This window comes from Oryzias melastigma, linkage group LG17, assembly GCF_002922805.2.
Source record: "Oryzias melastigma strain HK-1 linkage group LG17, ASM292280v2, whole genome shotgun sequence".
In the NCBI taxonomy this organism is placed as follows: domain Eukaryota; kingdom Metazoa; phylum Chordata; class Actinopteri; order Beloniformes; family Adrianichthyidae; genus Oryzias; species Oryzias melastigma.
The window spans coordinates 28,033,106-28,055,553 of NC_050528.1; the positions used below are offsets into that span (position 1 = coordinate 28,033,106).

At 39.3% G+C, this 22,448-nt stretch overlaps 1 protein-coding gene across 10 annotated transcripts in view; it reads left to right on the forward strand.

Annotated features, from left to right (window-relative positions):
- The window catches only part of LOC112151319 (protein 4.1), a 58,397-nt gene that overhangs the window by 5,158 nt on the left and 30,791 nt on the right, over window positions 1-22,448 (forward strand). For 3 of the 10 annotated variants that reach the window (XM_024280260.2, XM_036216478.1, XM_036216481.1), the window contains exons 1-3: window positions 4,751-4,981; window positions 17,209-17,372; window positions 20,879-21,022. In XM_024280260.2, the coding sequence (XP_024136028.1) occupies window positions 17,220-17,372; window positions 20,879-21,022 (297 nt within the window). In that variant the 5' untranslated portion in view covers window positions 4,751-4,981; window positions 17,209-17,219. Of the gene's footprint in view, window positions 1-4,750; window positions 4,982-5,276; window positions 5,296-17,208; window positions 17,373-20,878; window positions 21,023-22,448 lie in introns of those variants that run through there. The other 7 variants (XM_036216479.1, XM_024280269.2, XM_036216482.1 and 4 more) reach the window with 6 other exon arrangements.

Consider the following 22,448-nt stretch of genomic DNA (forward strand, 5'->3'; position numbering starts at 1 on the left):
GTGGGACCGGGGACGCTTTGTAGGCTAACAGAAAAAGTACAACAATCACAGCCTAAATGTAAACATTTATGGTTTTCCAGAAGGCCAAACAGACAAAATTTACATAATTCATTTATGTAATCCTCATAGAAAAAAAACACTAAAAGATTTAAAAAACTAGGTATAGCATTACCTGTGATAATGCTAGTGTGAATGCTGTAAGCTGAATGTGCCCGCTGAAGATGCTAGTGCTGATAGTTGAAGATGCTGAAATTGACAGCTAAAAACTCTGAAGCTACAAGCTGAAAAAGCTGAAATTTGATAGCTGAAGCTAGTAGCTGAAAATGCTGAAGCTACAAGCTGAAAAAGCTTAAATTTGATAGCTGAATTAGCTGAAGCTAGTAGCTGAAAACGCTTAAGCTGATAGCTAGCTAAAATATTAGCTAAGATCCAAATTGGCCTAAAAAATAGAAAAAAATCCTAAATTAGCCAAAACAGCTAGCATGTTCCCAAATATTAGCTGAACTCCAAAATAGCCCAAAAAACAGAGAAAAGCCAAAATTAAATGAAGCAACTCGCATGTAGCTGAAATATTCGCTAAACTCCAAATTAGCCTAAAAAACTGAAAAAAAAGCCCAATGTAGCCAAAACAGCTAGCATGTGACTAAAATATTAGCTGAACAAAATAGTCTAGAAATCCTTAAAAACTGCCTAAACAATTGAAAAAGCTAGCATGAAAAGAGCTGAAAATGGTAATAGCTGAAAGAGCTGAAGAGCTATGGATATCCAACAAATGTACGGACAAAAAATAATAATAAAGAAAAAGTGAATCACTGTTGTGTGAATGCCTTACAACATTCACACTATTAAACCAATAAATAGTCTTTCTTCTGCCGTCATAGTTCAGAAGGGTGGAATAAAAAGTGACGTTTTGTGGATCTTGATCTGCGTCTCTGATGGTGTTTAGGGGGCCGGGCCAAATGTGGAGGCGGGCCTGATCCGGCCCATGGGCCATAGTTTGGGAACCCCATGTTTAGACGTAGAGGAATGTTGGCCTGGCCATCCCTTCCTGTGTCCTCCAAATCCAATCGCATTTAATTAGTATTTGTAAGAAACATACTTCATAGTACCAAAGTGGCTCTGCCGTATTCTGCCTCCTGTACAGGAAATAATGAGGTTCTGGAAATGTTGGGGAAATATTTGACAAATATTGTAAAGTTATTTTTATTTATATTTTAAAGTATTTTTGATGACTATTTATTCTGAAAGTAGTTACAAGGATATCATCCTCAGGAAAGATCTTTCCTAGCCTAAATTTTATCGCCACTAGTTGGTATTTATAAGGAGTAAATGTGATAATGAATGCTTTGTACTTCTGCTAATAGACAAGCTTAACGTTTAGCAGGCAGGGTCCACATTAGCCGCGCCGGAACGTGGCGTCTAAACACAGCAGAAAAAGTGAAGAGTTCAGCAGCCACATAAGCTAAGTAAAGTCCAGAGATCACATGTTGTCTGTGGCATTAATCATTCTGCTGAGCGGGCTCTTTTATGAAGACTCCCTCGGAGAGGTTATAGACGTACGCTCACACTTATCTGAAAGTAATCATCCTGACAAAAACTGTTCAGAAAGATATATTTTTAATTATTTTTCACAGATTTTCTTAAGATTTTTAAGGCAGAGTTTCCTCTTTATTATCACCCCAAACCCTTCTAAGACTCCGTATTTGGAAAAACTCACGTTTAACCGCAAACTTTGTTCCTCGTGACAAGTTAGAACAATGTTCTTAAAAAAACTTATTCTGATTCTCTAAACAACTGTTATTGACTTTACAAACTCTAATTCAGGGGTGTCAAACTCAATCTCACAAGAGGTAAAAATCTAAAACACACCTTAGGTTGCGGGACGAACAGGATAAACATTTATTGAACACTATAAACTACATTTTTAAAACTTTAAAACTGTAACTTTTTAAACATAACTATGAACTAGATATATAGCATTATCTGCAACAATGCTAGTGTGAATGCTGTAAGCTGAATTTGGCCGCTGAAGATGCTAGTGCTGATAGCTGAAGATGCTGAAATTGATGGCAAGCTAAAATATTAGCTAAATTCCAAATTAGCCTAAAAAGCAAAAAAAGAAAAACTTGGCTTAGCCAAAACAGCTAGCATGTAGCTGAAATATTATCTCAACTCCTAAACAGCCTAAAAAATCTTACTAAAAGCCAAAATTGTCAAAAAAAAAACAAATTTTTAAAATTATTTTTTTAATGAATCTATTGTGTTCTGATGATGAAAACATTTATGGTTTATTAAAAAAAATAGATTTAAACACATTTTTTGCAAAACATTTTTCAAACGCAATGCATTGTGGTCTATATTTGTGAATCTAGTGAGCATCAATGCACACTGGTTTTTCGCAAAGACTTCTGGGAAATTTCTAATGCACCTGATTTTGGAATTGTAGATTCGGACAGCTCTGTAAAATAGCGAACACACTATACAGTGAGTAGTGAAGGAATTCGGACATGAATTAAATATTAATCTTTTTCATTGTGTTTGGAAGAAGAGTTTTTTTTTTTTTATTCTCTTGGACCCTTGTTTATTGCTATGAGTAAATTCATACTGATTTTATTTGAAGTCTTGTGCCGATCATCATTTGATTTATTGTAAAAGTGTTCTCAGTGGTCTTTTAATTAGGCTGTTTTTAGCCAAAATTAAAAAAAAAAACTGTCATTTTTTAGGCATAGTTTTTGCAAAGATTTGAATTCAGAAATATTCAGAAATACAGTTTTAAGCTTCAGTTTCTTTATATATGTCATCCATCATCAGAAAAATGCCACAAGAACATGTTAAAAACACCAAAAACACAGTTTTAATTGGAATGTATCAATAGAACCTACTTTGTTTCATTTAATTATCTATTTAGTGTTTCTTAAACTGTGTTTTCTTGAACCAGAACCAAGATTTGTTCAGAGACATGCTTATAAAGTGAAGCTGTCCCAGTAGGGAAATGTCATGAAAGTACATTTTTCCCCACCATCATAAGTCTTGGAAGTAATCCTTCATTTCCTGTTGAATATTGTTTTCTGCTTTGCCCTCTCACTGTCGCTGCCCTCATGGGTGCTGACTGGACGTCAGTCCGGACAAACTGTGTCCGACTTTGTCTGAATCTGCTGGAAGAAAGGATCCCTTAAAGTGCCATGGTTACTGTGAAGTCTGTGGTGGTTTTAAATAAGATAAGAAGGAAAAGTGAGAGAATTAAATTCTGTAAACTTGAAAGAATCCACTAGTTTTACAAAAGAATAATTAAAAAATAACAATTCACTAACATTGGAAAAATTATTAGAGCAACCACCTACAGCTACCTTTTCTCTTCTGAAATCTGTTGTTTTTTGTTGCATCTGTTGTCAAGCATCATCTAAGAAGAAAAAAAACAGTTGTGGACATTGACCTCAGCACTAATAGTTGCTTTTAAAGCAGTTAATGTAGGAAGTAAAACGTGCATGTTCAGCAGTTAAATCAAAGACGCACATCAGTGTAGCATTTAGGACGCGGTCCAATGTCTCTGTCACGGCAGCAAATGTCCTGAACTGTGACGTTCACGACTGTAGTGCAACGTGCGGGAATTCAATTAGACCGAGTCAAGAAGTGATCCCCTGAAGGATCGAGCAGGAATCTAATAAAAACCTGGCTTTATGTCAGTATGTCTGCGCTCGCAGTTAGGTTATGTGCTCATCATCCACTTCTGTAAACTTACCACCATTTACTTTTTGTCCAAGTATAATAACGCCTAAGGAAACGAGGTGGAAAAATTGACTTTAGAACCACAGGAATACTGGTATTTCTAAAAAGCTGAGTTTAAGTAATGGCAGCAACATATTTAAATAGATTAGACTGAAGTTTTATTCTCATCAAAAATGTGACGCCTGATCTTGAACATACACTTTGCCCATGGTGTTCACACTAGACAAGCAGGGAGGGGCTTCTTCTGCATGTTCGCCACCTACAGCTAGATGTCAAAGCAGAGCGAATCCCCCAAATCTTAGTTAAATGCCAAATTAGCCTAAAAAACTGAAAAAGTTAGGTTAGCCAAAACGGCTAGCATGTAGCAGAAAAAATAGCTAAACTTTAAAATATTCTAAAAAAAAAAATGAAAAAAAGCCTAAAGCCAAAACAGCTGACATGTTGCTGAAATGTTAGCTAAACTAAGCTCCAAAATAGCCTAAAAAAATCTTATTAAATGCCAAAATAGTAAAAAGAAAAAAAAATCTATCAGAATGCCAATTTTTAAAACTTTACAACCATAATTTTTAAAAACAAAATTATGAATAAAAACTCTCAATAATAACCTTAAATGACTTCCAATATTTTACTCTCCATAAAATATATTTTGTAAAAATTATACAATTTAGAAATAAGCACAAGATAACATCGGGCCATTGATAATTCAATAAAATGATCTGGAGGGCCGGATAGAATTACCCGGCGGGCCGGTTCCGGCCCACGGGCTTTGACTTTGACACGCGATGCAAAGACTTCACATCCAAGTGCAAAGTAAAAGAATGGTAATTGAAGTATTGGCGTTTTATTTATTGACATATCTAATCATTGCTATGAAACCCTTAGTTTCTGCAGGATTTATTTTTTAATTCTGCAGAATATTAAAAACATTTGAATTAAGGCCAAACCGTAGCACGACGTCACCGTATTTATAGTGTCTGTTAGTTTTCACCACGGGTTCGGATTTCCCTAAACACACATGACATGATTGCAGCTGTGTGAAAACAGAGCTCGTGTCATGAGCTGGGCTCCTGGCGCGTGCGTGCGTAAACGTGCTGCTGCCTAAATAATGCCGCGGTTGTCCTGATATCCCACAATTCTGCTGTGGGCTGCAGGCTGCTGTGTGATAGGCGGAGCTGCAGCAGAGGAGCACCGCTGTCAGGAAACACGAGCCCGCTACGGCCGCACTTCTCCCCGCCGAACGAGGACAGCTCGCCCGGTAACGAACAGCGCTCTCGTGTCGACGTTTCCACGCGGGTTCTCGTGGGGAAAGCGTCTCCTCGGGTCTGTGCGGCCGTCTGGTTCGCGCCTCGTCTGGTCGTGTGATGTGAGCTCGGCAGCTGCAGCCGATCACTCCTGATGGCCGTATAGTCTGCTGTGTTCAGTCTGGCGGAAAAAGTCGAGTGGACGTGGCTCCCCGCGTCAGAACGCTTGGAAGCACGCGCTCGTTTCAGCTTTCGGGTGAACGGTTCGATTCCCTCTCGTCTGCGTGTGTTCTGGTGTTATTGGTGGATGGAAGTCGAGTTCGGGTCGGTAGGTTTTCAGAGGGGGGGCTAACGAAGAAAGTGAGAAACGGAAGGAGCTCGCGCCCGCTGCTGCAGACATCAAAGCGGCACGGCGCAAAGCCGCCGCCGCGCGCGCAGACACTTGGAAAGAAAGAGTTGATGTCGCAGGTTAAGACGAACCTACAGTCCGCGGCTTTGATCTGCAGTGCGGTGGGCGTGGCTAAGGCCAGGATGACTCGGGCTGTACCCTGATTTAGCATCCTCGCATCCCGGTAGGCACCGCGCGCGGACAGGAAGAGTCTGACTTGACAGTTTGATCCAAACTGCACCGTAAGCGGCTGCTGGAGGTGAAGCTCCGAGGAGCAGAAACACCAGCAGGCCTTGTTTGGAAGCTTCCAGAGTTCTGTCTGTGGGGCTGTAGGAGTCGGAATACACCAGAAGAACACAAGTTACTCTATTCTGTAAAACTGCTACAAGTGTGACACGTAGAGCTAAATCTCCCAGATCAGCTAAGATTTTCATTTATAAAAGAATGATTATAGTAGAATACGAAAAGATGAGCCAGGATTGACTCCATAAAGGACAAGCAAGGTTAACCTCTCCATGCTCCTTCACTCATCCAGACAGTGAGGCAGCCTTTGTCTGCATGCAACCTCATTGTTCGGATGACGTTTCTTGTGGCATTTTTCTCTTGATGTATAACATATTTTAAGATCAAAACTACATTTGTGAGTGTTTATTCAAATTGTGACGGATCAGGAAAACCAGCGATTTGAGAAAGCTCAGGCTTGTGACGCAGCTTTTGCAGACAAATGGATCCATGAGCGTCTTCTAATCTGTCCGCCTGCGTAGCTCAAATATTGCTATCTTATGTTAGTTTGGAGGTGTGAGGAGCTATAAGCTAGCAGGAGAGAGTGTAAACGAAGGCATGCTGGGATATCAACGGTGGGTTACTTCCTTGCCAACACGACACAGAGGGGAATTTCTAATGACCTCCTGTTGCTCTGCAGAAACTATGTCTTAAAAATGACAGTGTTAGACCCTTATTTAAGGTTTTGATTAACCCTTCAACACCAACGCCTCAGTGTTTATGTATTTTGATATACTATCATTTTTCAACCGTTGACACGATCATTCCAGTCGATTGTGATAGCGGCTCGATGAGCCGCTTTTCCTTTTCTAGATTCTCTGAGTTGTCAGCAAGTTTCGATCTTTTCTTTTCATTTGAAGAGGCTGTAAAACGTTATTTTCATCATCCTTTGGTGAGACGTATTACTGATTTCAGCAATGTTGCACCAAAGTGTCTATTATTTGTTGCACAAAATAAGACACAAGTTGTTCATTGTGATTGTGTTCAAGCTAAAAAGATAAATGGGGATATATTTTCCCCAAAAACATGTGTTGTTCTATATAATGTGAGTTATTAAAGATGATTTCTAATAACTCACATCATATAGAACAACACGCTGCTTGTTAACTCTTAACACTGGAGCTTTAGAGCTCTTTGAACATGGTAGTTCAGAGAAGGTGTCACTGGCAACATCTGTGGTGTTGAAGAATTCAATGAGTTGTAACTTCCCTCAAAGGTTTATTTAAACTCTTTTTTTGTTTGTTTTTGGCCATCAGACATGATTGGTGGTGAGGCCACAGCTGATCTTCTGATTACCTTCAGCTAATCTCATGAAGTGCTTTAATGCCTCCTGGTTGGTCTCTGGCCCTGTGTTAGAGGACATTATCTCATCTCCAGTATGTAGAGCTTTTAGCCTTTATGTCAGCCGTGTTGCTCTGTCCTTCGAAAGCAGCTGAATCCCCCAGATTTCTACCAACTATAAAAACTGTCTGACAGGATCATGTGGTTTGTTATAAGAATGCAGAATAGCCAGGTTTAAATATTCAGCCGGCTGGCTGTGGAGTCCTTGTGTGCTTTTCTGAAAAAGACAGTAATGCTAAGAATGTAAACGCTGAAAGGCAAGCGGATGGGATTTATGACCTCCTCAGCAAAAATGCTTGAAGTCACCTTCAGGTGACCACACTTGTCTTCCTAAATTCTTCTGCTGAATACTAATGCAGTCTGAGTACTGAGGCTACAATGAACAAAGGCGGTTGGAAAACCTGCTGGTACAGCTTCACAGGTAAATAACTGAACGTGAGCATAAGTCATCACCTCAGTGGGGTTAGCCTCGGGTCATTTTGACAAGTTTTCACACTTTGCCAAAAGGTTGTTACTTTTTCTTTCGTGGAATCAACTAGGACGGCCACGATTTGTTGACTAATCGACAACTAATTGACCATTGAATTAGTCGACGACTAATTTAATAGTCGATTAGTCGTTATTTTATATTATATGGAGTCAGAGTGTAATAAACTTGAACGTTATAATGGCATTATTCTAGCTTATTGGACTATTTTGGCATTAAGGTTTTCTAGACTATTTTAGAGTTTAGCTAATATTTCAACTACATGCCATCTATTTTGGCTAATTTAGGATTTTTTTCTGTTTTTTGTCCGTTTTGGAGTTCAGCTAATATTTCGCTTGCTGTTTTGACAAATTTGGAATTTTTGAAAAGTTTTTCAGTCTAATTTTTACAAGCTGGCTGTTTTGGCTAATTTAGGATTTTTTTTCAGTTTATTAGGCAATTTTGAAGTTTAGCCGTTTTTTAAGCTACATGCTGGCTGTTTTTACTAACCAAACTTTTTTTTCTTAAGTTTTTTAGGCTAACATGGGAATTAACTAATATTTTAACTGGATATTAGCTTCAGCCATTTCAGCTTTTAGCTTCAGCGTTTTTAGCTAGCAGTTTCAGCATCATCAGCTATCAGCACTGGCATCCTCAGCGGCCAAATTTATCTAACAGTATTCACACTAGCATTATCACAGGTAATGCTATATATTGAGTTTTTAGTTAATTTAAAGCTAATGATGGTTAAGATGTGTTTTAAATCCACTTTTGACTAATCTGAAAAATAATCTGTGATTTGTCGACTATTAAAATAATCGTTTGTAGCAGCCCTAGAATCAACAAGTGTGCAATTTATTGTCCTGCTTTCATTTTGCTGTTATTCTGCTTTCAAGCTTTTACAGGGCGGCTTTATGGTGCGTCTTTGTGTTTCACAGCGAAACACAAGAGGCCTAGTTTGTTGTGCAGTGTGGAAGCAGAAGTGGTAGAAAACAACCCTTGGTCGAGTAATTGTACAGAGTTTATCAGGGGAGGCACATTAACACTATTCAAATGGAGTTAATGTATGCATTGTGGGGCTTTTCGCATTGGGATTGTCATTAGAGGCCATTTCTGCTGCTTGAAACCTTCAAGTGAAGGAAAACAATCTCTAAAACTTAATTGAAAGACTCAATAACCCTACAAAAATTGTTGTGGCCTAATAGTTTTGCTGCACTCATTCCTGTTGTCTTTTATTGTGTATCTACTTTCTATGGCACTTCTCAAGCTTCATAAAGGCCCGAAGCGCTATACAGTCACAAGTCCCATTCACCAATAAACACACATTCACATAATGGTGGTGGTGCCATGCAAGGACACTTTGTCACATGGGCAGGTACAGTTAGAATCAAACCTGGAACCCTACTGAGTAGAGGCTGACCGCTCTACCTCTGCATGACCAGGTTAACTGAGGATTGTTTTGTATTACTGAGAGTTTTTTTTTTAAGTTTTAAAGTCTGATGAAAATCCTGTTTTTTGAGTTTTTAACATGTCTGTGTGGCATTTTTCTTATGAAAAAAACAAATGAAACAAGAAATAATTTTGTTTTTTCAATTCCGAGTACTTCTCCTTTTAAATCAATCAAAGTGTCTTGGACAGACTCTGTTTGAATGAATGATCTTCTTTCCATCAACAGCTCTGCTGCACATGCACTAAACCCTCATCTGTTCCTAGTGTCTAGTTCAGGTTCTGGAGAAGAGAAGATGGTATCTTCACATTGACTGCAGTCAAATGAGCCGCCGTTCACATTTCTGTGGTCAAATCAGCATCACTGGATTTTTGGTGTGAGTTTCATCCAATACTTACGGTAGCAGGACTGAGAACGCTGGAAAATCTCCACCAGACTCCACGGAGCTTCTTGATGTGACCACGGAAATGTGAACGGCGGCTCATTTGACCGCAGTTGGAAAGGATTGTAAATCAATGAAAGAGCATTTTGATGTTAGCTTTGATTATTTTATCAAGAACTCTGAGAAACCAATGATTGAATGTATTGATCACAGTCAATAAACATTGGAGAATTAGCTAAAAGAGTCTTTGGTGAACTGGAAGGAGAAAGAATCAGGATTTTGGAGGAAGTTCTGTCCATGAAGATCTTCACTTCCTCGTCCAGCTGACATCCGGATCAGAACCATGCGGCTGGACATTACCCAGATTGATGGATGTTTTTATGTAGCAACGGTGAAGATTTATGCTAGCGAGGCACAGAGCTATCATCAGGGCTTCTCAGCTCCAAAAGCCACGCCCCCTCAGAGAAGATTTTGGAAACAGGCTTCAGATCAACACAAAAAATGGCTTTTTAAGACATTTTGGTTGTGGGATTTTGGTAAAAAATGTCATAATCAGAATTAAAACACTACTGGGAACTTTTTTTTTTTTAAATAAAAAAAAATTGTCAAATGGGGATTTTAAAGTTGCACTCAAACTATATTTTTATTTATAGTAAAAACATTCTCAGTGGTCTTGATTATTTAATTAAATAATTTATGTAATTCTTCTCTTTAGACAAAATCAAAATGCCTGTTGTTTTTTGTAAGACATTTTCTGCAGTGTGACTAGAGTATATCATAAATTTTCCTCTGGGTTGTGGACGGAGTGTTGTCATGGGAGTAACAATACATTCATATCCCAGCATTCCTTTGTTTACACTCTCTCCTGCTAGCTCACAGCTCCTCACAACCCCAAGCTAACATTAGCGTGGCAAAAAAACTCCCCCAAAAAACGGTGCACTATATAAGCTATCCAGCCGAACAATTTCGTCCAGATTCCAGCTCAGATGAGGAAAACAAAGACCTTCATGGATCCATTTGTCTGACGGCGGGTGTATCAGTATGGAGCAGAGCAGGGAGCTTGTGGGCCGGATATGTCAGTTGCTGCGTCACAAAACTGAACTTTTACAGTTTTTACCTGCTCCTGATCATCACTATAGGAACAAAGTACTCAAAAATGCAGATTTAAACTTCAAGTCTTTTACTTATGTCTTCCATCATGAGCAAATGCAACAAGAACATGTTAAACTCCAAAAACACAATTTGCATTGGAGTGGGTCTTTAAGTTCGAGAAACCTAATTGCAGCTATACTTGGACAGATGGAATTAGATTTGATTAAATTGCTCAACAATAAAACAAGGGTTTCCATGTTAAACAGGAGCTCTCTTCACACAACCATCAGTCCGTAAGACAAAGTAGAGGTCCATCTTTGTTCTGCCTCGACGGTCCTTGTGTCCATTTAAACGGCCCCCTGAGGAGAGGATTAGTCCCGTCCTTGTGTGCACCTTCTCATTTATTGACACCTTTCCAGAACCAAAAGGGCTTTAACCAGTAAGACCTCTTGTGGTCGAAATGTAAAGCGCCAGAGATGAGGCTGAATATAGCTAATCGAGAAGAGTAAAAGATTGTATGAGTTTGTTTGCTTTGCACATCGAAGCACCATGATGATGGTCAACCATGTGCAGTCAGGAGGTTTCTCCAGGAGTGGTTAAAGATCAGCCGGTAACAGTGAGGTTGACAGGTGGGCAAATCTGAGGCTTCTCGAACACATCAACTTTACTGTCAAACTCTAATAACTTTGGTTGTTCTTTGTGTATTGCTGGACACTTCAGCTCACAAGAACCTGTACTGCTTTCATATTCTTATACTCAAAACAGATCAAATCCATAACTGTCAGTTAGGACTACCACAAACGAGTTTAATAGTCGACTAATCACAGATGATTTTTTTCGATAAGTCGACTAATCGGATCATGCGCAGAGTGGATTTAAAACACACATCTTAACCATCATTAGGTTTAAACTAACTAAAAACTAGATATATAATATTACCTGCAATACTGTTGGTGTAAATGCTGTAAGCTGAATTTGGCTGCTAAAGATGCTAATGCTGATAGCAAAAAGCGCTGAAGCCAATTGCCAGCTAAAATATTAGATAAATGCCAATTTATCCTTAAAAACTGAAAAAAGTTTAAGTTAGCCAAAACGGGTAACATCTGAAATATTAGCTAAACTCAAAAACAGCCTGAAAAAAACAAAAAAAGCCTAAATTAGCCAAAACAGCTAGCATGCAGCTGAAATATTAAACTCCAAAATAACTTAAAAAACAAAAAATCCTAAATTAGCCAAAATAGCTAGCATGCAGCTGAAATATTAGCTAAACTCCAGAATTAGCCTAAAAATAATAAAAAAAAAATCCTAAGTTAGCCAAAACAGCTAGCATGCAGCTAAAATATCTAAACTCCAAAATAGCCAAAAAAAAACCTTAGTAAATGTCAAAATAGTCCAAAAAACTAGCAGAATGCCTTTATAACTTTCAACTTTACTACACTCTGACTTTATATAATATAAAGTAACGACTAATCGACAATTAAATTAGTTGTCGCGTTTTCAATCGTCGATTAGTCGACTAGTCGTGGCAGCCCTACTGTCAGTAAGACTTAAACATACAGTATTTATTGTCATTTTCATCCCAGCAGCACCTTTACCTTTACAAACCTGACACACCTTCAGTTTGGTTCTGCGACGCCTCTAATCTTCATGTTTTTGGTTGTAAGTGTTTGGCATTAGGAGGACTTATAGGAATAGTGACCCCTTCAACCCGGGGCTCTCGTCTGAGTGCTCACACCAGCTACATGGGATCTGCTTACAGTTGCAGGGCTGCATGTGACAGCTGTCAGCCTGCGTGGAGCGGCCTCCTCATACATAACAGGTCTGCTGGAGAGGGGTCAGGACACGTCAAATAACAACATCCACTCCCCTCCATGAAATCTGTTTTAGCCCCCTGTGGGGGTTTGCATGTGGGGTAACAGTAGAGGCAGAAACGGGCCCAGCTGTGATCTAATCTGGCTAATGGCACTCTGCACAGATGGCAGCTCCCTCCTCCTCCCATGTGTGTGTGCTGTTGTGTGTCCGCGCACAGGCCGCTTTCCAGCATTAGGAATTGTAATCACAAATGAGCCTTAAAATGGAAGTTTACACCCACTGGCACCACAGTTACTCTTTATATGCAACTTCCTGGTAAATGTGACGCCTTCAGATGTAACATTATAATCTATTTCATTCTCTTGTATTGCTGCTGTGTCATATCTGAACAGTTTCTGGGAGTAATAAACAATATTTGTAATATTTGGTTTTCTTAAAGGTAACAACTCACTGGCCTTTTGGTAGAGTGTCCGCCCTGAGACTGGGAAGTCATGAGTTCGAATCCACTCAAAGAAAATCAGACCCAGTGCCTTGATGCGCAGTATTGGGGGTTAAACCACTAAATGGTTCCCGAGTCTGCAGCTCACCGCTCCCACAGGGGAGTGGTCAAATGTTGAGAACAAATGTCATACACCTAGGTGTGTGACAACTAATGAGACTTTAACTTTAGGTTTATGTACTTTATTCAGCAAAAGTTGTATTTATATCTGTATCCAATATAATATTTATCAGCAACCTAAAAATATATGGTAATTTATTTTTGTTTAGGTGTGGGTGCATGTTGTGATGATTCTCATTTTAGTTGTGAAATTGTGAATGGATGTTTGAGCTGTAGCTTATATGAAGTCCCACTCTGATCATCTTTTGATCTTAGTAAAATCATTCCCAGTGATCTTTTCAGTATGATGATGCAGTTCTTAGAAAAAATGTAAAAACCTGTCATTTTCTGGGACATAGTTTCTGCAGGAGTTCAAAATAAATTCACCTCTGAATTGTGGGAGGGACTGTTGGTGTGGAGCAACCCCACCCCCCTTCCTGCTACCCATAAGTGAGAGCTCTCTGTTTACATGCTCTCCACTTGTCTTGAGTTACAGTCCCTCACAACCTCTGAACGCCGAACAGAGGCCGCTTCCGTTCGGTTCCTTTGTTAACTTATGGTGTGGTTCACACCATGTGCGGAGCGCCGCGGTCCTCCGCAGAAGGCTATACGCGAATTCTGACAGGGAGTTACATCAAGATACATGAGAAAATCTGGTTTATTTTTAAAATATAACCAATTTTCGACAATAAAGCACCGCGATTGACAAATGTGATAATGTTTTTGTATGTAAACACACTCTAGAGATGAAAATTAAGACACAATCAAAACACACACTTCTCTCTGTGTGTCTCAACAACAATAATTAAAGAAGTGTAGGCCTAAAACATTTGCTTCTTAGTAGAAACATGGGGTAATATTTCTAGGTTATTAATTCACTCATGATGGCCAAAACAAACAAAAAAAAAAAACTGGTAAAAGCACCTGTTGACCATCGCGGAAAAATGGTGTGAATTCCACACCGCGGCGCTTTAGTGTCCAGCGTGAACCTAGCGTAACTTACATTAGCGGTGCAACAAAAATAGTGATCAATATCAGAGCTAACCAGTCGTACAGTTCTGATCCAGATATCAGCTCAGATAAACACGGACGTTCATGGATCTATTTTTCTTCAAGGATGCGTCAGAATGGAGCGGAGCAGGGAGCTTGTGGCCCGTCATATTTTCTGTCACAAATAGGATCTCTTTCCCAACTGCATTTGAATACAGAAATACTCAGAAATTAAATTTTGAGTTTAATTATATATATATATATATATATATATATATATATGAGAAAAATGCTAAAAGAACATGTTAACAACACAATTTTCATTGGAGTGGATCTTTGAGGAATCCACACGTGGTCACAGGCTAAAAAAAGCTAGAAATGAATCAATTATGATTTTTTTTTAAGCCTCACAGTCTATAAGGTAGCAGTTCTTATCCTAAACCATGGCTCTGTTGGCTTCAATCATCTCTACATTTGAGGCATTGAAAGTGAATGCATTTTTCTGACTACATGGCGTGTGTGCCAGCTCACACACAGGCCCTCTGTCTGGGCTGTTGTGTGCGCTCATGAAGGGTGCCTGGCACTGGTGGTCAAACCTATTCTTTTTCCATTTCTATGGTGCTATGATGTTCCTCTGCGCTGTTCATGGTTCCTGTTTCCGTTGAGGTGCAGAGGTTAGATGAGTCGCCGTTTTTTGTCAGCTGACGTCTGCACTTTTAACACGCGTTGCCCAACATTGGAGAAGCACAGATTAGTAACCTTTTAAAAATACTTTCCTTGACTTTGGAGATGTGTTTCTGTAAAAGTTAAGACGTGATCTTGTGACCTGCTGGTTTTAGTTAAGTAGCTAGTTTGATGTGGTTTGTAGAATTGACAATCTTTGCAGTTTCTTTGTTGGATAAGGATGTTGCCTTCACTGACCCTTGGACTACTTTTATTGACTCATCACTGCTTTCAGCCGAAACTACATTGATCCACCAGCAGCTTATTGTTCTAAGTCATGTTTTTATGTGCTGCAATCCTTGTTAGTATGATGACATTTGGATTTGAATTAAACAATCTGTTGTTTGAGGTTCATAATTATTGTCAGTTCCAATTAGGGCTGCCACAAACGAATATTTTAATAGTCGACTAATAAGAGGTTATTTTTCATGATTAGTCGACTAATCGGGTCATGAGCAAAGTAGATGTAAAACACAAATCTTAATCATCATTAGCTTTCAGCTAACTAAAAATAAAGACAATGTCAATGATAGTTTATTAAACTTTTAATGAATCATGCAGTCTCTGTCCGTCATTAGTTTCTGGGATTAAAACACGATTAAATCAAATGAGTTCAGCATCTGAAACAAAGATAAGGTTTTAATCTTACTGACTCAAAGATAAAAAGTGCATTTTTTTGGTGCTGAACGCTAACAACTTGTTCAACTTTAATACACTCAAACTCCATAAAATATAAAGTAGGGTTGCCAATATTAGTCGACTAATCAACTATCACAATAGTCGACGACTAATTTAATAGTCGATTAGTCGTTATTTTATATTATATGGAGTCAGAGTGTTGTAAAGGTGAAAAAAAAATAGTTGTTGACTAGATGACTATTAAAATAATCGTTGTGGCATCACTAAGACAAAGTAGCAACTAATCAACAATTAAATCGACTATTTTAATAGTCGATTAGACGTCGATTAGTCGACTAATCGTGGCAGCCCTATTTTCAATCTTCAAGCCTTTCAGCTGCAGCTTTTTCCAGCAGCGTTTTGGAGTTATTTATCACATGTGTTGACTAAAACGGAGGCATGCAGAGGTCACGGACTGTGCATAATTCTGACATCTGACTCCCAGAAGGGAACAAGTAGACCCTTTTGAAGACTTTTTGTCCCATCTTGTTGCTACATTCATTTTTATTTTGCCCTAGTGCTTCCCTTCAGACATTCCAAACTGTATTTTGTCAACATGTTAGTGTTTTTGGGGATCCCCTCCCTCTGCAGTTGTTGGCTCAGAGGCTGCTATCCTCAGCGGTGGCTGGAAGTCACAGATCCTCCCACCCTGCGGTAAACACGTCCCTAAAAATAGAGCTGAGGGAGGAACAGGCCAGCGGCAGAACGACAGGCATCCATACTACAAGCTCCCGCTCAAACGCACACAAACACACACACACAGACCCCCCTAACACAACATCCCAGGATCTGAGCCTGTGGCATCTGCTCCCACTCAGGGCCCCCAGTCAGGTTCATTCAATCCGTCATCGCTGAGGGCAGCAGTCAGAAGGTGTTTTTCCCTCGTGGCTCTTCGGACAGCATCTGTTCCTGTGCATTGCTGCGTGTGCTATTTACAGAAGAAAAGGTCAGGCTGGGCAGAAGTGTTCTGCTTGGATACTTTAAATTCCTGTGTGTAAATACTTTACAGCAGGGGTGTCGAACCCAATCACACTTTAGGTCACGGGACGAACAGGATAAACATTTATTTAATAATTTCATAATTATGAACTAGATATATAGCATTACCTGCGATAATGCTAGTGTGAATGCTGTAAGCTGAATTTGGATGCTGAAAATTCCAGTGCTGATAGCTGAAGATGCAGAAATTGTTAGCTGAAGATGCTGAAGCTGATTGCCAGCTAAAATATTTGCTAAATGCCACATTAGCCTAAAAAAAATTAGGTTAGCCAAAAGAGCTAGCAGGTAGCTGAAAAAAATTGCTAAACTTCAAAATATCCTAAAAAATTGAAAAAAGAAACCTAAATTAGCCTAAACAGCTAGTGTGTAAATATTAGCATAACTCCAAAGCAGCCTAAAAAAACAACAAAAAAAGCTTAAATTAGCCAAAACAGCTAGCGTGTAGCTGAAATATTAGCTAAACTCCAAAATAGCCATTAATAGCAATAAAATAAAATAATCCGGAGGGCCTGATAGAATTACCCAATATACAACTACCCAGGCCTTGACTTTGACACATGCTTACAGAGAGATGGTACTATTCCGATTATTTTATCTAACGAATATCACACGAGTCCTTTTTAAGAGACTCATCTCTACAGCTCTAAAACATGATACCCCCCTTCAAAAAATGTTTTGAATCACTTTTAAACTCATAATTTAGCTATTTAGATTAATTATTTTCTGGCTACATGTTTTTTAAATGTTGATTTCCACGTGTAAATAACTATGATGAACACTTTTTGACTTTCTTCAGCTTGATCTCCAACGAGGTTGAAGGATTGGTGACTTTAGTACATTTGAAAGACAAATGAGGTTTTCTATGAAAACATCATTATTGCTGCTCTAGTTTTCTTATTTGAGGTGGAAAGCAAAATTATAATCAGTCTAATCAATTTTAAGTGTCTAATCAGCATTGCCCTTTATAATCAGTGGTTTTCTAACCGTGTCCGTTCATACTCCATCAGCTGACTCAACCTTGGTGGTCTGTGTTTTTTCTCCAGCGTGATTTGCCATGACGACTGAATCAGGCTCGGAGTCCAAGCAGCCGCAGGAGAACAAGGAGGCTGAGAAATCCAAAGCGGCAGAGGAACAGACCTCACCACAGAACCAAGCCGAGAAGTTCCCCGCTGCCGCCGGACACAGCACACCGGCCAAGAGAGAACAGGTGAGTGTGAGAGCTTTCCACGACCGCTCCGACATCATGGCCTCCAAATCACTCAGCTCTTCAACTTTCTGCAGCGTGTACAGGTTAAAGGTTTTTTTGTAGCTTCTTTTAACCTTGAGAAGAACAAATTCAGAATTTTTCTTCCTTTTGGATGCATTCTGTTTTTTTTCCCTCTTTAGTAGTTCATGAGGTCCTTCTGAATGTCGTCATAACTTTGTCTCACCGTCAATCAGGACGCTTTTCTTTTAGCATCAGAATAAGGAAAGGAAGTGATTGCAGCTCCTAAAACAGACACAGCTGTTAGCACGTCAACAGGTTCTCTAACCACACCGTTCTTCAGTGGTTGATTTATTTTCACCTTAAGACCTTTAAAAAAGATCTTTTCTAAAACTAGTTTTGAAATGTAGAGCAAACTTCAGGTAATTCCAGCATGTCTGACACTAAAGTGAACCTTATTCCTGTTGTAATGTTTTCTGCTGCGGTCAGTGAGCTGCTGTTCGCTCAGCTGTGGTTCTAACATCACTCCTCTTTGTTTTTGCTCATAACTGTGTCTGATCTCCAAACCAAACCATTCCTGTTTTTACAATTATCCCCTAAAATATCCTGGGAAGCCATTAAAATGTGTACAGTCAATGCAGAGATGTGCATCTTTGCAAACGGTATTAAATGTGAACAACATACATTTCTATCAGCTTTTGTACTCTATCACACTTAAAGGCCCTATCATGATGAAGTCTTTCAGCGTGACCTATATCTATATATAAGATCATATATTTCCTGTGGATCAGTAAAAAACAAATGATTTATGAAATATTAGTTATATTATGAGTTTTTTCATACCTGGAAGTAAAACGACTCGATTCCTTAAGCTCCGCCTGCCCCTGCGTGTGGCTGCACTGCTGCTGCAGTCCGCTCCATGACGTCATCCTAGAGTCTGTGGCAGTATGTCTGTATTTCTTCCACGAAAATAATCCAAACTTCTTCAAAGATGGATGCACATACCATATATCTGCCTTTAGTAGGCCTGGCCATCGAAATACTGCTCCACAACACAAACACACGCAGCTCCTTCACGGCTGTGCCGGACCGGCGGTAGGGGGATCTTAAAGGAGTGACGTGGCTAAAATAACAAACACCTCCTTGAGCTGGAATTTATTCAAGACACTACTAAAAGATGGGGTATTTTGGATCTAAAATGAAAGTTGTTTTGTTGATCACCGTTAGCTCAGTGGAGAAATCAAGGGTTGTGTTCGTCTGGGGGCGGAGCTGTCAGAGCATACTCTTCCTGTAGGGAGGGGTTGGCATCGATCTTAAGTCAGCACGTTTCCAACCGCTCGTTTTCGTGGGTATGGGAGGGGCTGCTGCAGACAGTGCATGTTTTTAAAGGATTACTCTTAAATGCATTAACGGATTAAAATACCACTTTGGGGTTCTGTATAGTGAGGAATGAACAGTTAAATGCTTTTAAAACCTCCAAAAAGTAGAATTTTCATGGTAGGGCCCCTTTAAAATACATGCAAATAACATCAGCCAAAACAGAACCAGTTATAATAATTTCAGCTCAAATGAAAGGTTGATATTTTGAATAAAACCTCAAATATTGGAGTATTACTCAAATTTGTATTTGGATTTGTGAACGATCTAAGACAGGAAATGAAAATACAGTTCAGCAGGACATTCATCCATCCATCCATCTTCCTGACCGCTGCTTCCCTTTCGGGGTCGCGGGGGTGCCGGAGCCTATCCCGGCTACTGATGGGCGAAGGCGGGGTACACCCTGCACAGGTCGCCAGTCTGTCGCAGGGCAGCAGGACATTCATAAAATAAATATTCTAAATTTTTCTTAAATTGATAAGGTTTCCTTTTATTATTTACGTAAAATTGTGACAGCATTCAGCTTTCAGCTTTGCCATTCTAAACACGAACACCAAACATAACTATTCTGGCCCTGCTGCCATTTTGTCTGACGTCACTGTGAAAAGGGTCAATTGAGAACCTTTCTAATTTTCTGTGCATACTTGTTGAAAAACAGCCGTATAAAGAGAGCATGACTGCGTCTGAGCCTTTGAGAGTCGCTGTCCTCATTCACTGATGTGTTTGATGCTTCCTGCTCAATGACCAGTGCTGCTGAACAATTGTGTTCTTACCTTAAATCTAATCAACCGTTTCAGATTCGTCTTTGTTCCAATCTCACTGGTTTCAGTATGAACCCCGTCAAGATGGATCAGGATTTATCTAATCTACAAGTGCTGTAACTGCAGTGTGCGTCTGAATGAACCAGGAGAATTACACTATACAGGAGATGATGTGAGGACGTTATCTTAGAAGCAAAAGAACATCTGCAGCAGGGCGTAACACAAGATCCTCCTGGTGAATGTGAAGAACAATCGTCTGAGGTCTGAAGTCGTTCTCAGGTCAAAGCCGGTCAAGACGGCTTTGTTTTCAGCCAGGTGGAAAATGAGATTTTTCTCTTGCGGATATAATGGTGCTGAACTTCTGATCCAGCTCCAGTGTTCATGTTCTTTGATTTACTGTCGTTTTTAAATTGTTAACATGATCGATGTAATTCCAGCAGATTGTGAAGGAGAAAAGCGGCCTGAGCTGCTTTTCTCCTTCACAATCTGCTGGAATTACGTTGATCGTGCTAACAGTTAAAAAGTTACAGTACCTTAAAAATGTTGTGTTTAAGTTTCACCGACGACACCTCAGGTGTTAAAGCAGGGGTGTCAAACTCAATCTCACAAGGGGCCAAAATCCAAAACACACCTTAGGTCACGGGCCGAACAAACATTTATTGAACACTCTAAAACTACATTTTTAAAACTTAAAAACTGTAACTTTTTAACATAATTATAAACTAGATGTATAGCATTACCTGCAAGAATGCTAGTGTGAATGCTGTAAGCTGAATTTGGCCGCTGAAGATGCTAGTGTTGATAGCTGAAGATGCAGAAATTTATAGCTAAAAACACTGAAGCTGAAAACACTGAAGCTGATAGCTGAAATCAATAAAGCTAATGGCTGATATTGCTGAAGCTGATAGCCAGCTAAAATATTATCTAAAAGCTAAATTAGCCAAAAAAGCCTAAATTAACCAAAACAACTAGCATGTAAATATTAGCTAAACTCCAAAATAGGCCTAAAAAACATTTAAAAAATCCTAAATTAGCCAATATAGCTAGCATGTAGCTGAAAAAATAGCTGAACTTGAAAATACCCTTAAAAAACTGAAAAAAAGCCTAAATTAGCCAAACAGCTAGCATGTTTAATTTGAATAAATCAACTTAAGCATTAAATAATATTCAATACTTTACTCTACATAAAAGTATATTCTGTCAAAATGATACATATTAGAAATAAGTGCAAGATAACATCAATAAACATAAAATAAAATGATCTGGAGGGCCGGATATAATTACCCCGAGGGCCGGATCTGGCCCCCGGGCCTTGACTTTGACTCGTGTGTGTTAAAGGATTTAATCCAAAATTGTGTTTTCTGCTGACAGGAGCAGCAGGGAGAGGATCAGGTGTCCCACAGGTCGTCGACCAGTCGTCTGTCCAAGTCTCCTTTGAGGGGGGTCCGTAAAGTGAAGATAATGCAGTGTAAAGTGGTCCTGCTGGATGGCTCCGACTACACCGTGGATGTGGAGGTGAGTTCAGCCTAACGGTCTTTTATTTAAAAAAAAACACACACACTCATAGAATGATAAATGTTTAAAGAACTGTTCCTGCATCATCGCATCTCTTGTTTAGTTTGATTTTAGCAGAGGGCTGGGTTGGTAAAAGGAGGAGAGTAGTAACGCACGCCCTGTCTGCGCTGTTCTCACGTCACTACGCCGGCACTGTTAGCAGTACAGTGAAGATAAAACGTGTCCCTTTGAAAGGGAAGGAGGCGACCGGGAATCGATTGTGGGGTGAAATATCGCGATAGTTCGCCGTACCGATATTATTTCCTTTTTTTAAAGCTAATCTGAATCCAGTCTGGAATACAGTTTTTGCCCTTGTTACCATACTTATTAGATAGTTTAACTTTGTTTATTGATCATTATTCACTCAAACTTGCAACAACTAAACATTAAAAACTATAAACTTGGATATTAAACAAGTTTATAAAGGAGAGCTTCTTCCTGGAGCTTTTTTCCACCTGTGTTTTTTATCATTGAACCCTTTAGGATAAAGACATGTTGGTCTGACTGCTGCTCGTGCTGCGTGTGCTTTAGATTCACACTGAAAACAAATCAAAGTAGTTTTTGTTGTGTTGATATGGGTGAACACTGGGAAGATTCCTTTGACTGCAGAAGTTTTCCCTCGTAGGTTTGTCAGTATTTGAATCAGAACGTTTTGTTGGGTTGAAGCTGTGAGCTCCATGTTCACTAGTCATCAGTGGTGATTAAATGCCTCAGAAATGACCAAATCCAGCAGAAAACTCCTTTTTGGTGCAAAGTGTAAAGCATAATGCTGCACTCTCCTTCTTTTTGGTGTAATCATCAGAACCTAACATGATCAAACACTTCTGTAGGACAAGTCCCCCTCCATCAAGCTTTTTCTAAAAGCGTTGAGAACTTTGGCGTTTTCCTTAAATGTGTTCAGGAGTCTTCTCTAATCTTCTTTGAGCAGATTCCTCCACCACGGGGGTCTGGATTGAAGGATTAGATGACTCCTCTGGTGGTAACTTGATGGGTTCTGGGCGTGAAAAGCAGCATTTGTTGGGAGGAATCCGGGTCAGGTGTCCTACACTGAGGGTTCTTTAAAGGGAAAGAGGGTTTATTCTGAAAGATATTTTTGCATTTTAGTTCTGGTCTTTATTGACAATCATTTTAAACTTTGAGTTGTGAGGAAAAATTATTGATTATATTTTTGATTTTTAGGAGTTTTTTGACCAAGAACAGTTCAAGTTTGAATTAAAAGAAATGGTCTTTGGGTACATATTCTTCAGTAAACTAGGTTTTATCTCATAATAATTCTCTTTATTGTGGAAGTAATAAGCTGAATGGCTGTGGTGCTCTTGTACGTTAAGTTCCTGGTCACTGTAGCGTTGGTTTGTAGCACATGCAGAATGAAATCACATTTTCTTTG